Source organism: Molothrus ater, chromosome 12 (assembly GCF_012460135.2).
Source record: "Molothrus ater isolate BHLD 08-10-18 breed brown headed cowbird chromosome 12, BPBGC_Mater_1.1, whole genome shotgun sequence".
Lineage (NCBI taxonomy): Eukaryota > Metazoa > Chordata > Aves > Passeriformes > Icteridae > Molothrus > Molothrus ater.
In genome coordinates, this window is record NC_050489.2 from 2,863,261 (window position 1) to 2,880,118 (window position 16,858).

Consider the following 16,858-nt stretch of genomic DNA (forward strand, 5'->3'; position numbering starts at 1 on the left):
TTGAGAGCAGACACTGTGGGCATCAGGAGGCACTGTCCCTAGCAAGCCATGTGCTAAGAAGGGTGGAGACAAATCCAGGGAAGAATGTTCTTTTCACTGCTCCTGCTGTCAGGGGGTTGACATTTACTGCCCCCATAGAATGAAGCTTTAAATGCAAAAACAAAAGAGAAGTTTTAATTGTAAAAAAAGGCAAAGAGAAGCTACCTGAATTTCAGCTCAGAAACAGGAGAGCTTTGAGAGCAGACACTGTGGACATCAGGAGGCACTGTCCCTAGCAAGGCATGTCCCTGGCAAGCTAAGAAGGTTGGAGGTAAATCCAGGGAAGAATGTTCTTTTCACTGCTCCTGCTGTCAGGGGGTTGAGATTTCCTGGCCCCATGGAATGACACAGCATGGACTCCCTGCTGCAGCACCTTGCTCAGACTGTCCTTGATGTGCCCACTGCAGCAGAGGCACCTGAGGGGCCACCCCCAAGCCTGAGTGAGCCCAGGAGGGTGGCAGGGCCCAGGGGCCCAAGGGGAACTGGAGCCTGCAGAGCCCCAGGGGCTGGTGGTGACAATTCCTGCTTGCAGAGTGATGCTCTGCCTGGCTGCAGCAGCACCTTGTGCCCTCCTGCTGCTGCTGCTGCTGCTGCCTGGGTGCTCCTCATGCCACCTGAGCCCTTGGTGACCTTGGTGTGCTCCTGTGCAGGTGCGGATCGAGGACGACATCGTGGTGACAGCCACGGGCATGGAGCTGCTCACCTGTGTCCCACGGACCGTGCAGGAAATCGAGGCTTTCATGGCAGAAGGCCAGAGCTGTGCCAAAGCATTTGGCTGCCTCTCCAGCCCAAAGCAGCAAACTTCAGGGTGATACTTACTGCCTCAACTAATCAGTCATCATTCTGATTTAATGCTGCAGCACAGAAAATAAAATGCATCCAATTCTTAATAGCAAGAAAATCAGCAGTTTACGTGACCAAGTGGCAGCCAAATAACCCTGCTGCCTTGTCAGGGGGGCTTATACTTCTGTCAGATCTCAGCTCCAGATGTATCTTGCAATTAAATCTGAATTTTGATGATTGGGACTCTAAAACGCCAAATGGATTATCTGAAAGCTTTGAGCAATTGTAACACTCTTAAGTCCTTTTTTAAACTTCATCACAAGTACTGTGAAAAACAGAAATAAAAATCAGTTGTTCTCAGTGGACATAATGACATTTTTCTTATGGATCTGTATCCATGTACTAAGCAGAAACAAATTTTTATTAAAATTCACATTGGCATCGTTTGTGTTCACAACTTTGTGGTCATTTTACTTTTCTGCTCCAGTTCCTGCTTCTTTATCTGACCCTACTACCAATTTGTGCCCTGCAAACTTTGACCCTTCTCTAGCCAGAGTTCCCTGCTCTGGACAGTGGCTGTACTGATCCTTCAAACACATCCCCATGCTCATTAGATTTGTTCATCTATTTGTTCCTTAAAAACACAGATTGCTGTGGTGTTCATGATCCCTAAAAGTTGAAAGAAGGGAATATCTTTGCTGCAGGGCTCATGGTCATTCAGCAGCATATGCTGTGCAGCATGGTAGAGTTATTTTTAACTATTCAGTGTTACACAGTTCAGAATGAAATAATGTATATCTTATTTGGATACCTTACAAACATATTGGTACTAGTCACAAAATTATTTTCCACTCATGCAAGATTTAAATTACCAAGAGAAGCTTTTCTTTACTGTAGGTATTCATCAGCTTGCAGGATAATACATACATTTCTTACATCAAAAAATAGCACCATGTGCTGGTAACTACATAAAAGTAAGCTTTCTCACTCTACATACACATCAAAACTCCTGTTCAATATTCAGATTCTGTTGCAGTTTGACTGCAAAGCCACTTCAGAACATCCCTCTGCTGTGCCAGGAGGAGCTGAAGCCACAGCAGAGCATCAGGGCCTTTCTGGGTCTCAGTGCCTGCCAGGTGAGGATTTCCCACTGAAGGGATCAGCTGAGCCCGTGCCTCAGCACCTGGGTGTGAGCAGCTCAGCTCTGTGGCTCACACAGGACTGACCATGGCTGATGGGAGGGACTGTGAGCTCCCTGTGCCACCTGGGGGCTTGGGTGGTGCCAGGAACCACTGCCACTGCCTTGCCAGTACAGAACTGCAGGGACACCCGACGGGGGGAGAATGATGCGTCTGACTCCATCTTATCAGAAGGCTAATTAATTACTTTATTATACTATATTATTCTATACTATGTTACATTACATCCAAACTGAACCTGCCAAGCACTCAACTGCACTCAACTGCACAGACTCTCATGACTGTCCCCCAAAAGTCCCCACACACACACACACACACAGAGCTGGCCCTGACAGGCCAAGGAAACAAAACACCATCACTCTGGGTAAACAATCTCCATATTGCATTCTACTTTGGCACAACACAGGCACAGCAAAGGATAAGAATTGTTTTTCCTTTCTCTGAGGTTCAGAGAATGTGAATCCCAGCAATATTCTTGGGAAGAATTGTGCCTTGCTTTTCTCTGGGAAGAGAAATGTGGCGACACCCCAGCACCGGATTTAGGCCTGAAATAATTTCCTCAAGAATCCTCATGTACATTGCTCCAGGAGAGCTCCTCCTGCTGAGCAGGTTGGTCTGTGTGACAAGAACCTGCCCTTTATTCCCAACAGCCTGGAGATCCATTGCTATGGAGGAAACTTCATGTGGGAGACCAAAGAAACGTTGTGAAACAATCCAGAGGACTTCATTCACATCACTCAATTAATAAATAAGCCTATTTACATTTTTTAGAGGTTTCTTGACATTGGTTTGTAAGAGACCAGTGCACGAATTGCTGCCCTTAACTTCTTGACTGTGAAGGAAAACAGTTTTTTCAGGAAAGGAGGTTGTGAGATCAGAAGCTTGTATGTGCTGCTGCACTGATGTTCCTGCTGTGGTGACTGTAATGTTCCACCTCTGAATTCTGTTACCTGCACAAGGACATCAGGCTTTGCTTGGTAGCCTTGCAGATATGAGAACACAGAGACTATACTGGCATTGCTCTGAACTCATCTGCCCCAAAACTCAGGTTTTTTCAGTGCAAAACAGTGCTTGTGGCCCCAGCGCCGTTCCCTCCACAGCCAAGAGTTGTCCTGTGGTGTGGGAGCCCAGCACATCCCTCTGGCTGTCCAGGATGGCCAGGACCCCTGCCAGGGCTCAGAGACCCTGGCACAGAGCCTAGAACACCTGTGGGTTTGATTATGGCCCGTGGAGCAAATTACCAACCTTAGATGAAGATCAGCAAACCACAACAGTTTAGGTAGAATAATAGTGAAGTTATCATGGGGTGGAAAAGTCGATTTTGGGGTTTTTGGTATGGGGGTTCAGGGGGCAAGATGGAGGGATCTGGGTGTGTCCAGCCTTTCTCCTTCTTCTTCTTGGCCTCCATCTGCTGCTGTGATGGTGGCACTCACAGATTGGTTTAGAGTAGAAGCTCACTGTCTAACACAGGTGATGGGTATTGGGAAGGAATTGTAAACATTGTACAGGTAGTTTTTAGTATAAAGACATAACCCTGCCCTGGGGGCAGGCAGAGTGCCTGGAACTGTCCTGCTGGATGGGCCTGGCAGGGCAGGAGAAAGAATTTTATAGATAAGGAACAATGAACAACCTTGAGACCGAGAAATGAAGAGCCCTGACTGCTTCTTCAAGCACCGGGCTGGGAAAAGAGACTTTGAACAATCTCGGGGTCACTGTGAGCAGCCAGAGATCCTGACACTGTGGCAGGTTCTGAACATGCCAGGGGATGATGATGATGATGATGATGATGATGATGATGATGATGATGATGATGATGATGATGATGGCTCACTGCTGTGGGCACTGAACCCTGCTGCTGCTGCTGCTGTTTTATAGTAGCACACACAGATGAGGAAAGGAGGAGAGCTTTGGAGCTGTTGCAGCTGGGCCATCACCCCGGAGCCCTGGGAGGCCCCCCCGGGCCGCAGAACAGGTCGGGCAGGGAGGAGGCAGAGCCAGTTCCGGCCTGGGCGCGGCCGCTCGGAGCCGCCGGGCCCGGGCAGCGCCCAGCGCCCCCCCCGAGCCGGGCGGGGATGCTCGGGCTCTGCTGGGCATGGGGCACCCTCGCCCCACTGCCCTCCATCATCAGGCCCACGGACTGGGGGATGTAAATGTCATCCTTCATTCCAGATTGTTCTGCAATTCTGATCATTTTTATCCACTTAAGCAAAAAGTGAATTAATCATTTTTTTCCTAAATTGGGGAGGGGAGGGGGAATAAACCTTTTTTTAAAAGGCAAAGTGATATTTAATACTTTAAAAAGTGGTGTTTAATAATTTTAAGTGTATTAATGGGGTGAAAGTACAGGTTATGGCGAATTTTCTTTTTGACTACATCAAGATGTTTTATTCTCTGTCATGTTTTCCCAAATGCCTTTTCCCCTTGGCACAAACAGACTTGAATAGAGTTGGCACTGAAGTAACAGAATGTGTCTTATGCCGAGCAAATTTGTGTGTTTTAGAAACGTCTGAGCACTTTTGAAAGGATACATGTGAATTGTCCCAGCAAATTGCTGGAGCTCCCTGGGGTTGGGTGCACTCTGAATTTACCTGCTGATTACCCTGCTGCAGCTACAGGGTTGTTCCAGGAGTGCAGCCTCCCAGTGCCCTGGGGGCTGGAGCAGACCCCTTCCCTTGGGGGACAGTGAGAAAATGGGAATCAGCTTTCCTGGGAAATGTGCTGTAACTCCTTGTGTACTGACAGGCACTGGATCCTGCCACAGACTGGAGCTAAGAATCATGAGTCAAAAGGAAAATCTTAATTTTTATAGGTCCACAGTGAAATTTTCTGTGCCCTGCAGCAGAGGGTGAGATGGGGGTACTCTGCTGCCACACGGCCTGGGCTGCTTCACCCTGGGGGAGCCTACCCTTGCTCCTTGGAGCTGCTTTGGCAGGGGGGGCTTGCAATAAGCCTGAGCCCTTTCTTGCAGCCTGTCCCTGGGGCACGTTTAAACCTGGATTTGTTCCAATCACGAGTGAGGTGCTGCACAGAGCCATTGCTCCTCCTGGGCCTTGTCCTGCTGCCAGCCAAGGACGAGCATCATTGTCCCAGTGCCAGTCAAGGACAGGGATCCTTGTTCCAGTGTCAGCCAAGGCCAGGGAACATTGTCAGCCAAAGACAGAGATCTTTATCCCACTGTCCCCAAGGCCAGAGATCTTTGTCCCAGTGTCCCCAAAGCCAAGAGTCCTTGTCCTGCTGTCCCCAAGGGCAGGGTTGCTGTCCCACTGTCCCCAGGGCCAGGGTGGCTGTCCCCAAGGCCAGGGCTGTCCCCAGCTGTGCCCAGTGGGGGGACAAGGCCAAGGTGCTGTGCAGAGGCCGTGCCATTCAGGGTCACTCTGGCCCTGGCCCTGTCAGGCTCTGAGCGCTGTGGCCATCGCCCTCTGTCACACGCTGCTGTCATTGGTGGTGTCACTGTCACTGATTGTTTTCTCATCTGGTTGTTGTTAAATTGTGAATTGTTCCAGTAACAGTAAATTGTGATCTCAACCCCTAATCTGCGTGTGGGCTCTGTCACCTGAGGGTTGGGGGATGAGAGTGGCTGTGGGGTTTATTTTCCAGTTGGGCTTAAACCACAGCATCAGTAAAAAAAAAACAGTGCACTGATAAACCAGAAATTTCATTTTCCAAACAAATTACTTTTATAACTCAGTGGTTTGGTTTTAAACGTGAAGGAAATGGGATCAGAGATGTTGGGAGCAACAGGTGGAGAAGTCACCCGTGAGAGCTTTGGAAAGAGAATCACCCTCACTCAGGAGAGAGCCAAGAAATCATTTCCACCAAAATCACAAACAAACAGCCAAGGTTTGCAGCTGCTGTTCAGAGGAGGGCCCCACAGCAGCCTGGCAAACCAACTTCAGGACAAGGGGCCAGCCAGCCCCAGGGCAGGTCAGAGATCCAGGGAAGAGATCAGCCTGGCCTTTCCACCAGGGACGTGCAGTTAACAAAGGAGATGCCTTCAGGTCATCTTTTCCCTTGGAATTTTTGGTGTTCTGCTTCTCTCCCCGTCTCCCATCTAAATGCAATATATTTTCAGTCTTAAATTCCCTTTTCTTTTTTTTTTTTTTGCCTTTTTTGTTAAATCAGACATTTAGACAAAACTGTAGTGAGTTTCTGATGGCTTCCATGGAGCAGAAACCTGAGAGGAAGAGGGGAACAGAGACTATTGCACTGATTTCTCCAAGACAGCTGTGTGACTTGGGCAACTCTGCACTTGAGGAAGATAGAAAAGGGATGGGAAAAATGAGGCCACTACAAGCAAAACATTTTTATTAGCTCCTGGTATTTCAACCCTACCAACTTCAGATGCAGTTAGAATGAAAAAACATATCTGTAAAAAGTCTAACATAATCCAAAACAATCCATCCAAGTTTTCCACGTGTATTAAAAGTTTAAATTCAAAAAAGAACTTTTCAAGGTTTCATTCTCTAACAGTATCTTCATAGAGATAACATCCAAGTTTTTTTCTAAGTGCAGATACAGAGCAAACAAGCATCCTCCAAAATAATCTATGGACAAAGGTAGTGTAAGAGGGAAATTAAGACAGTGTAGTAATCTACAAGACAGACACACAGGTTAAATGTAAAATAACCATACCATCAATGAAATATTTAAAAATGAAAATAAATTAAAGTTAATGAAAGTTCCTGTTTTACTTTGTTTAAATCCTCAGTATAGCACATAGCACTGCAGTATGGATCATGGCAAAGACTAAGCAGTAGCAATAAAAAAGTTGCTACAGAAAAACTTCTACGGAAATAAAACAAGGCTAAAGATACTCCTTCACACAGATCTATGATGGCTGTAGAAATTCCACTGAATCAGTTACTAGGGCCATTTATTTTTTAAAATCACTGTAAATTTCTGTAATGTCAGCCAGCAGTGATCCATGGATCCCAATTCAACACCTGCTGTCCTGCCCCTTCCACTGCTAAGCCAAGCTGCACTTTTTGCTCTCCCCAATACCTCCTTCCCAGCAAGAATGCAATTTTGCAGGGCACAGGTTTTTGGTAGCACTTTGAAATTTTCAAAGCTCTTGTTCTCCTAAGGCCCCAGTCACTATGTGAGCAATATGAAATACAAGCTTTAATAAAAGGCTTTTATTGTCAGTGTGCTACTTTGCCTCTTGTAATGATGCTTCACGTGCCATTTGGAGGCCAAGTGCCTGTACATCTCATCAGAGCATATTGTTGTTTTTCTGGTGAACACTGGTAAGCATCCCAGCTCACTATTACTACAACCTCCCCATTAACTATAACTGGGCAGGAGGGACCTACATGGTGACTTAAATTCTACAGATTTAAAGTAAAAAGCAAAATTCTCCACAGCCTTTGCAGTTTGTAATATGTAATGGAGAAAACAAAAGGCTAAAATACTCTAACAGGTATTTTAAAAATGTTCTGTTCAATCACAAGTTTCTGATACTACAGTGAGCCATCCTGCTGGATTCCTCCCATTATGCAAAGTCTAAAATGGTGAGTATTCCTGTGAAAATGTTATCTCCTAAATATTGCATTCCTAGTTAGCTAGGAGTTCAGATCTGCACAAATCATTGAGGAGAAAAATATTTAAAACAAACAGTTAACCAGTTTCTGGTTTAATTGTTACAAATCTTCAGTGTTAAATCTAAAAGAAGAAAATCTCCACAAAACAATGGCTAAAGGTACAGCTTTTGCTGGGTTACTGCACGGGCACTGCAGACAAGCTGCAGCTCAAGAGTTTGTTTCATAAAGTCGCAGGTTTCTACTGTCCACTGCTTTCTGGATTTGTTGTGGTGGTCTCAGTGCCAACAGGCTGCACATTATCTGCAAAATTGTGGGCATGCTCAAGGAACAAGTCTTTCAGTACGCTCAGCTCCTTGGTCAGGAGTTTAATTTTTGCCTCTAAACGTTCATTTTCTTCTTTAAGCTGGTTGACCCTCTGCAGTGTGTCCTGTGCCTTCTGCTTGCTTTTTAAGCGGCTCTTTTTCACCGCCATGTTGTTCCGCTCTCTGCGCTGGCGATACTCATCGCTGTTTCTATCCACAAAGGAACTTTTCTTTCCCTGTTTGCTCGGAGGCACAGCTTTGCCTCCACCACCAGGACTGACTGGCACCAGCTGGGGAACCTGCTGCAGACCACTGGAGTGTGCTTGAGTGTGAATCACACTTACTCCGCTCGCATCTGTGGTGGGGTTCTGTTGGGATGTCTTGCTCATTTGGGCAGGCTGTTCTTGGACACAGCAGAATTGATTAGGAGACTGAAAACTCTTGGGTTTCTAGAAGGTGTTTCCAATGGATCTTCACATGGATTTAGAGCAAGGTGAACCTAGTAGGGAAAAAAAAAAGCTATTAAAGATGCTGGCTTCAGCTACAATCTTATACATCACTGGCTCTAGCAGAAGTACTGATGGTACATCTGGCATAACACGTCGTAACTGTGCTGGAAGTGGACAAGCTGCCAACTACATTTCTGAAGTCTCCAACATATTTGGATTGGATGGAACTATTACTGGGTCATCTAGTCAAGCTGTTTGAATTGTTCACTGGCTTCACTCAGTTATTCCAAAGCCATCCCTGATGGATGGGTGTCTAGCCTAGCCTCAAATATCTTCAGTTTCACAACCTCTGTCTTGGCAACATGTTCCACTGTCTAACTTTTCCTCCAGTTATACAATTTTCTTAGTCTTCAGACTGGAGTTTTCCTTCTGTGGCTTAAACCTATTAACAGCCTGACTCTTGACCAACAGGGGTATTTGATCCTTGTCCTCTTCGGACCACATCTCTGGGTGTATCCGCAGACAAATTCCTCCCTGATCTCTTCTCTCTGGAGCAAGGGTGCTCAGCCTGTCCACCTTTTCTCAACCACCTTACAGCACTTGTTTTGAAGATGATGTTCAAATTGATGGCTGTTGTCTGGTCTACTGGTACTGAGTGGAAAAATAAATCTATGGAAGAAGGCAGTGCATTGCAAAGGCAGTGTCTGGGTGACATTCCACCACAAGCAGTGTGCTGAGCCTGTAACTCAAGGTGGGACAGGAGCACAGGCTGATGGTAGGGTAGATCACTACAACAGAGGACTGTCACCCATAAAGAGACAGCAACCACAGCTGACTCATCCATAAATAAGGTCACCTGCGTGGTTGGTGCACTGGTCATTGTCCCCTCTCCTGTCCAGCACACAAACCTCCTGATGAGCAAGACATCCTCTCACCTGACTGACGTGCTCCCGCTGCTGAGGTCAGCCTGCTCCTGGCCCTACTGGTGGCACAAGGAGGATTCCACCACAGCTGCAGGGCCAAGGCCCTGGCAAGGCTAACAGCAGGTCCCCTTCTCTTCTCATCTCACAGGATGACTTCCTATATGGCTGGGAGAGAAGAGGGGAAGGACAACAGGATGGTCCTAAGCACCTACCTATGGCTCCAGTGAAAAACACCCAGTGATCAGTCAAATCAGTGTGGATTGTCATGTTGAGGAAAAGCCTTTAAGTGGCACTAAACAATCCTAGTGCAAGGTCAGGCTGTGTGGCAGCAGTGCAGCCCAGCACTGTCACACAGACATGCAGTATCACACAAGCAGTGTGACACATCCTCCAGGGGGCTGGGGAAAAGCTGCAGCAGCACTGGGCAGAGCTGACTGGATGGGCAGAGTCCAGCCCAGGAACACCTCTCACATCTGTAACAGCAGAGGGATGGCTGAGGAATGGAGTGATGTGTGAGAGGTCTGTAGTGAGCCCCTGTGTGTCACTGGTCCTTCTAAACTCACAGGTTCATCAGCTGTGTACTGTTCCTGATTGTTTTTCTCAGCAGTCTGTGTTGCTGTTTTACTTTTGGAAGGGCTATCTTTATTAAAATGTCAAAATTCAACTGTGCAGATCAACTGCATATTTTCTTCCATGATGAAGGAGCCACAATGAGATGCAGCTGCACAGTGTGGTTCAATAACATTCATGGAAAAGCCCACTAAATTTGGCTTGAATGTTACTCAAAATTAACATTCTCTGTCACCAAGAGGTCTTCTACTTGTGAAGCATACCCACACCCTTCCTATCAAGGAATCTTTTCATTTTCCTATTTCAGGGCAGAATGAGACCGTCAACACTTTCTGACACCTGTGGAGCTGAATCTAAATACATAGTGTCTAACACCTCTGTGTTAGCATTTCCCCAACTGCAACTCTTAAAGCAACTTTTGCAAAGCCTGTTTCAGTGTCAGCTCCTGACCTGACAAGCAGTTAGGCTGGGCAGCTGCACTGAGCACCCAGCTAGGGAGGTGTTCTGTGCCCAGCACCAGACTGGCAGGGCCGGTTGTAGCAGCTGTGCTGTGTAATTGCACAGACATTTTTAGTCGAGGTGTAAGTGCCTGCTCCTCTTAAGAGCATACACTGGCCTTGTCTGCACTTTATTTTACAGCAGAGGATTTCTGCAGCCCTCAAAGCATATACAGATATACAGTTCTCTTGGGTTGTCTCTGCCAAGTAGATTTTTGACACCTTTTCCAAATCAAACAGAATGCTTTGCTGTCTCCTCTGCTTCAACACATTTCAGTGCCTGCAAAGTTCACCTGGACAGGCCAGTTTTGTAACCCACACCATCTTCACAATCTGATTTTTGTGCTCCTACTACAGAGGAAGGGGTGGCTCCTGCCCCCAAAGGAGCCCCACCTGACATGTGACAAGTTTCTTCACCAGGTTCCATGTGCTACTTCTCTCTATGCTATCAAAACTATTTAATACTGCTTTAACACTTCTTTCCTATCTCTATTAGATTTCCCTATGATTCAATGAAAAAACTATTTGTCCCATTAAACCTAATATAAATGAAGTATTTTAGCTGGGCAGTACATGGATATAAGCAGAGAAGATAACCAGTGTCACACCTCTCAAACAAGAATTCCAGCCCTGCCTGCTAGAACAGACCTCCCTCAGTTCCTTCCCACTGGAACTGATTTGGTTTTTATTAAATTACTGTTTCTTGAGTGAGACATACTCTTATCTAGCCTGATGATCAGAACCCTTAACTGGGACAGGTGACACCTGGATTCCTGTCCTGCTCTAAAGAATATGCAGAGCAAGTAGCACTAACTAGCACTAAACTAGCACCAGCACTGAACTGCATCACAGAGCTAGAGAATGCCAACTGAGGCTTGGAACTTGGTTTTCCCCCTGGTATTTGGAGGCTGGATGCCTATCACCAGCTGTCAGAAGGCTGTCCCAGGTAGCAGCAGGTGCTGTGGGCATCCTTCAAGGAGATTTAAAGGCAGCAGGACAGACAGAGGGGACTCTCAGGAAGGGTGAGGTGAAGGCCATGGTCACTGGGGGAGGCACACAGGGCTCACACCTCCCAGAGCCCGTGCACACACCCACAGCTGCTCCCAGCCCCTCCACACAGGTTGCTTCCCTGTGACTGCTGACAGCCCCAGCACAGCAGGAGACAACTCCTCAGGGAGCCAGCCCAGTTTCCCAGCATCTTGTTCCCATAAAGCTGCTCATGAGCTTCAGCTCAGCAACAGCCCTAGGCTGGTTCCACCCAACACATGGTACTGCTTCCAGTGGCCAGTTAGAACTGCCTGGTTCTCTCCTTGGGCCACCAACTGGCCACCCAGGAAACCAACTGGCCACCCACTACAGCATAATAGCTGGTAACTCAAGAGGTGTCTTCTCAGGCAGAAAGATGTTTCTTACTGTCTCACAGTACTCCTCAGGGACCAGTGAAGCAATGAAGGCCCTCATTTGCTTTCACACATACAAAAAAATAAAAATAAAGACATTAAACTTCCAAATGTTTGCTTTGGCAAAAAAAAAAAAAAAAAAAAAAGTCAAAAAACCCCAAAACTGTTTTGTCAATTAAATCAGTATTTGTTTTTTAACTTGGTAGAAAAAGATACAAAATGCTTCTCTCTGCTCCTTTCTTAAGGTGTAACTGTGGTGATTCTGATTATTAGTCAGAATAACTTTATTGCACAAATTCACAAAGCTGCCTTGTCAAATACAAAATCAGTCCCAATCTGAACAGCAATAGGGACCTCTCTTCTCTCAGACTTCACTAGGAACAGAGATAGGATCCTGGATAGGATCCCTCCTGACAGGATCCGAGTCTGGACTGCAATGACCCCGTCCTAAGGCCAGTGGCACGGAGCTCCGGGCACGATTTGCAGAACCACGGGAGCGCCGCTCCTGCACGGGTCCCACTCACAGGTGTGCAGGAGCTGCTGCTAACACTCAATGCGGGCTGGGACACACCGCTGCTGGCACTAGGTAGCTCAATCCCAATTCTTGTCAGAGCTGACAACATTACTTCTCACATTTATTTCAGAATCTCCGTTTTTAATACACATCTTAAAAGACAAATACACTCTGACATCCTTAACAGACTGTAACAGAAGACATAAACATGTAATTTAACATGACAGAACCCCGGACACTGGGAGGCAAGGAGGTATCAGAACACTGTCTTTGGAATTAAAACGTCAGCTGTGACTTCTAACGACAAACCAGTTCCTTAAATCCCAAAGTTGTGCCAATGCTAAGCGCTTATGCTTTCCGAAGCGGCTCTGCACGGCCCCGTTACGGAGCTGGGGCTCTTCCTGCCGGATGTCAGCGCCAAGGCCGACGCGGAGCTCCCTGCCTGCCAAGCCCCGGCTTCAAACTCGCCACCGGAGCTACGGCAACTCGCGAGGAGCCCGACACGTCGGCCCCGAGGCTCCCCGGGCGGTACCGGGCCGGTACGGGCCGCGCTCCCCGGCTGCCCCTCGGCCGGCCGCGCTCCCGCCGCGCCCGTCAGCCCCCGGAGCCGCCCCGGCGCGGCCTCGCTGCCCCCCCCCCCCGCCCCGGGCCGGGACCGACCGCGGGGACCGGCACCGGCCCGGCCCTCCCCGGCGGGCCCATGGCGCCGCCGCCGCCCTCCCCGGGCCGCCCGCCCGCCGAGGCCGCGCCGCTCCTCCCCCGTCCGAGCGGGGCGCGGGGGTGCCCGGCGCTGCCAAGCCGTGACTTCACCGGGGGAGGGGAGGGGAGGGAGCCGGGGCCGCCCGCCGATTGCATCACGCGCTGCCGAGCGGGGCCCGGCGGGCGGGGGCGGCCGCGGCCCCCCGGCCCCGCACGCGCCCCCCGCGCTTACCTGAGCGGCGCGAGCGGCGGGAGGGGCCGGGCGGGCCGCGCTCGGTACCGTGCGCGTGCGGCCAGCGCCGATTGCGACACCGCGCGGGCCGGCCCCGCCCCGGGTGATGCAACCGCCGCGCGATCGGCACCGCGCGCGGCCAATCAGCGCCCGCCGGGGGCGGGGCCGCGCCCCGAGGGGCTCCTGTGGGGCGGGGGGGGGGGGGGGGGGCGGCTGCGGCTGTGGCGGGGCTGGAGCGGAGCCCGCGGGTTGCGTGCGGACCCAGGGAGCCGAGCACGGGCCCGGGGAGCTCAGCAGGAGCCTGAGAGAGCTCGGCCACGGCCACGGCCTGAGTGAGCCCAGCAGGGCATGAGAGAGCCCGGCTACAGTCACGGCCCGAGCGAGCCGGGTCACTGTCTCAGCCCGGCCGCGGCCTGAGGGAGCTGAGCACGGGCCCGGGGGAGCTCAGCAGGGGCCTGAGAGAGCCTGGCCACGGCCACGGCGTGAGCGCGCCCAGCAAGGCCTGACGGAGCCCAGCACCGGCCTGAGCGAGCCCGGCCACTGCCTCAGCCCGGCCACGGCCTGAGCGAATCTGGTCACGGCCATGGCCCGAGGGAGCTCAGCACGGGCCCGGCCTGAACGAGCCCGGCCACCGCCGCTCGCAGGGTTTGTGTCCCGGCGCTGCTGGAGCCGCGCTGACGGAAAACGCTCCCGGGCCACGCGTGTCGCTGGGCCGGCTGTGCCCCCAGAGCCGTTTTCCCCTCTCCGCCGGGGAGCGGGAGGAGAGCCCGCCCCGCCCGGCCCGGGGGCTGGCGGGGAGCGAGGCGGCCGCGTCCCCGCGCCGGTGGGAAGCGGGTCCCGCCCGTATTCAGGAGGGTCCGGCACCTCCCTCAGCCCGAGGGGGAGAAGCCGAAGGCAGCGTTTCCCGGCCGAGTCCCTGCGCGGGCAGAGCGGGGAGCTCGTCCCGGACCCGGCGGGAGGCACAGCGCAGCCCCGGTGTGCCCGGCCGGGCGGTGCTGGGCGTACCTGGCACAGCCCCTGCGTTCGATCCTCGTGTGCGCCACTCGCGGAGGGGCTGGACTCCATGAGCCCTGTGGGTCTCTTCCAGCTCAGAATAATGTTCTGTGATTCTAGTGAAGTTGGCCAGTGCCCCACGGGCATCGGAGTTGATGGCGGTGTGTCTCTGTACTGATTGGCATCTTCTAATTGTTCCCAGGCTCTTAATTAGCACCTGGCAGTGTATTCCCATCTCGATCCTAGCTGCCGTGTGGTTTGCCTCCTTAGAATGTTGTGAGATCAAGGGGAAGGAATGCCAAAGACATCCCAAAAAAGTATCAACAGTTCTCTTGACAACAGAAATTACGGCAAATTTCTAAATTTCATAGATTCCTGGTTAATTTTTCTTTTCTAATTTACTATTAGAATAATAAATGCTGGCAGACTTGGAAACATCTGGATCTTAGAGTTAAATGTCGAAGGTTTTGCACCATTTCACTGGTATGTTTGTTGTTATAAAATACATCACTTTTTGTGGAGAAGAGTTCTTTTTGCCCTTAATATTTTCCAGACACTTTGTTTTGTATCACTTTTGTTCTGCCCAAACAAGCATATACTTACTATATATATCCACACGTGTGCTCACAACCCAAGCTGTGTGGGAGCAAGGTGTGTTTGCAGCTCCCTGAGTGGGAAATGTACACTTCAATACACAGGTGTGTGTGTGTTTGCAGTGGGCAGGTCTCAAAATCATCTGTTTATAAGGTAGGCAAGTTTGGAACAAGTTCAAGTGTGCAGGCAGTGAAAACAATACTGTTGGAAAAGTGGGATTTTTTTAATGTAGAGAAAAAACAAGTTAAGGATCTATGCTACTGTGAGACCTGCTTGAAAATGTTTTATGTCTGCAAAAGACTTGTGAATAATTAGGTTTGTAAATACAGTTGCAGAGCTCAGTAATGTAGATACAATTATTTATATTTACCATTTTTATGGCTGGCTGATGTTGTGGAGGGGTTTTGTTTTTGTAAAGCCCCGTGGAAAATAAACCATATTTGCAGAAAAATTCCACGGGTTAGTCTGGGCAAACAGTTTTACTCAGTCATTTACCACAAAGATACTTTTCCTTGTCAGTCATCAAGCATTTGCTTTAACTTCTTTAATGTTTTTCTGCTTCTTAATTGAAACTGTTAAATTTTCTGTGACAATGACTCATCCATCTATAGCTGGAGTGAAATTCCAGGTAAGCTTTAGGCATGATCCTTTGCTCACAATAGTTAAGTGTGTGTGCTCTTAGGATGCTTTCGTAGGATTTTCGAGCTCTTTATGGCCATTCATTCATTAATCCTCATCAAAGATAGCTGAAGAAAATAAAATGCAGACACACTTAGTCTCACAGAGTCTGACTATTTTAAACATTAAAGCTCACACATAATTCCCTGCATGCAAGACACTCCAGTGCTTGGTTGGCATTATGTGCTGTTAAAGGAAACCATCACACAGTGTACTTCAGTTTTTGCAGGATTTAAAACAGAATATCATGGGAGCAATCTGAAAAGGAAGCACAGAAATCTCTGGACACTGGGCAGAGGCACTGAAATACACATTTCCCTGCTTTTGTACAGGTTGTGCCAGAGGAGCAGCAGCTCTGAGTGGGGTGTCAGGAGCAGCCTGATCCCTGCTGGGACAGAGCCCTTCTCCCTCTGATTCTGGGGGTGTTTCTGCAGCAACTGCTTACCCAGATATGCACATCAGGCTGGAATAGTGGCTTACTTTCACCTGCATTAGCCAGTCTCACAGTTGTTTAAAGACTTTAGTCCTGGAAAATAATTACACTGCTACTCAGTGTGCTCAGGTAATCTACAGCAATTCCCATTCAGAGGCAGAAAGGCCGTTGAGGAAATGGAAACGCTGGCAACTGGAGGCAGAAGGTACAAAGGGGAGAGGAGCCTGTAGGGACAAGTGTCCCTGTTTACTGCCCACTCAGTGTGTTCCCTTAACACAAAAACATTTAGAGGTTCCCTGGTGCCTTTTACTCAGAGTGAAAATTGCTTTGTTGCCCTTGGAATAGTTTCTGTTGTGTCTGATTCCATTGTTCACCCATGTTTCCTCTGTCTTCATGAGCAATTATTTCTTTGTCTTAAAATAAAAAACCCTACAAACTCCTGGACTGCAACCTACACATTAAAAATGTTTCTTTCCATAAGCATTTGCCTCTGTTTCCCTCATGGGTAAGCCTTTGCTGGTTTATTTTTTTTTTTTTACTTCAGACTTGCACATTTCAGTTAAAAGTTTACTTTTCAAACATGATGCTGCTGTGTGCTTTTTCACTCTAGTCTAACAGCCAAGATTTTGAATTCTAGAGAAGAAATTACTAATTTCTCTCCAGTAATTTAGAAGAGAGAAAAATAAATATATTTTTATATGCAGTTTACAGATGGAAATAAACAGGCCCCTTAGGTAAAAACACATAATTCCAGGCTACGAGGAACACTCAGCTGTATTTAAGGGCAAATGCACTGAATTATACACTAAATATATACTGAATTATATATTTATTATAAAATAAAACATTTTCTTGGTAACTGCTACCCCTTTTCTTGGTGTTCTCAACCTAGCTTTACTCAAAAATGGAAAGATTCAATATGATTACATTCCTTATGATCACCAAGCAGATGGCATTCATTCAGGAATATCCCAGAAATACAAAGTCTGTAATAGAGGTTTTCTGTAATCTTA

At 48.6% G+C, this 16,858-nt stretch overlaps 2 protein-coding genes across 4 annotated transcripts in view; one reads left to right on the top strand and one right to left on the bottom strand.

Moving 5' to 3' along the window:
* The window catches only part of PEPD (peptidase D), a 151,542-nt gene extending 150,277 nt beyond the window's left edge, over positions 1-1,265 (top strand). For both annotated transcript variants that reach the window (XM_036390095.2, XM_036390097.2), the window contains one exon: positions 690-1,265. In XM_036390095.2, the coding sequence (XP_036245988.1) occupies positions 690-851 (162 nt within the window). In that variant the 3' untranslated portion in view covers positions 852-1,265. The remainder of the gene's footprint in view (positions 1-689) is intronic.
* A 5,044-nt stretch (positions 1,266-6,309) lies between these two features.
* Positions 6,310-13,250, bottom strand: CEBPG (CCAAT enhancer binding protein gamma). 2 transcript variants are annotated; one of them, XM_054516171.1, is made up of 3 exons: positions 13,148-13,224; positions 9,248-9,400; positions 6,310-8,362 (listed from the first exon to the last, which is right to left on the bottom strand). In XM_054516171.1, exon 3 carries the CDS (start codon positions 8,250-8,252, stop codon positions 7,800-7,802), a length of 453 nt encoding a protein of 150 aa, XP_054372146.1. In that variant the 5' UTR covers positions 8,253-8,362; positions 9,248-9,400; positions 13,148-13,224; the 3' UTR covers positions 6,310-7,799. The 2 variants fall into 2 exon arrangements, with proteins under 2 accessions (XP_054372146.1, XP_036246322.1); XM_036390429.2 differs by lacking the exon at positions 9,248-9,400 and having other exon boundaries at positions 13,148-13,250.
* Positions 13,251-16,858: the final 3,608 nt, after the last annotated feature.

Bases quoted from the DNA above. Each gene is read 5' to 3' on its own strand.
- CEBPG (XM_036390429.2), bottom strand. From the start codon at position 8,252: ATGAGCAAGACATCCCAACAGAACCCCACCACAGATGCGAGCGGAGTA.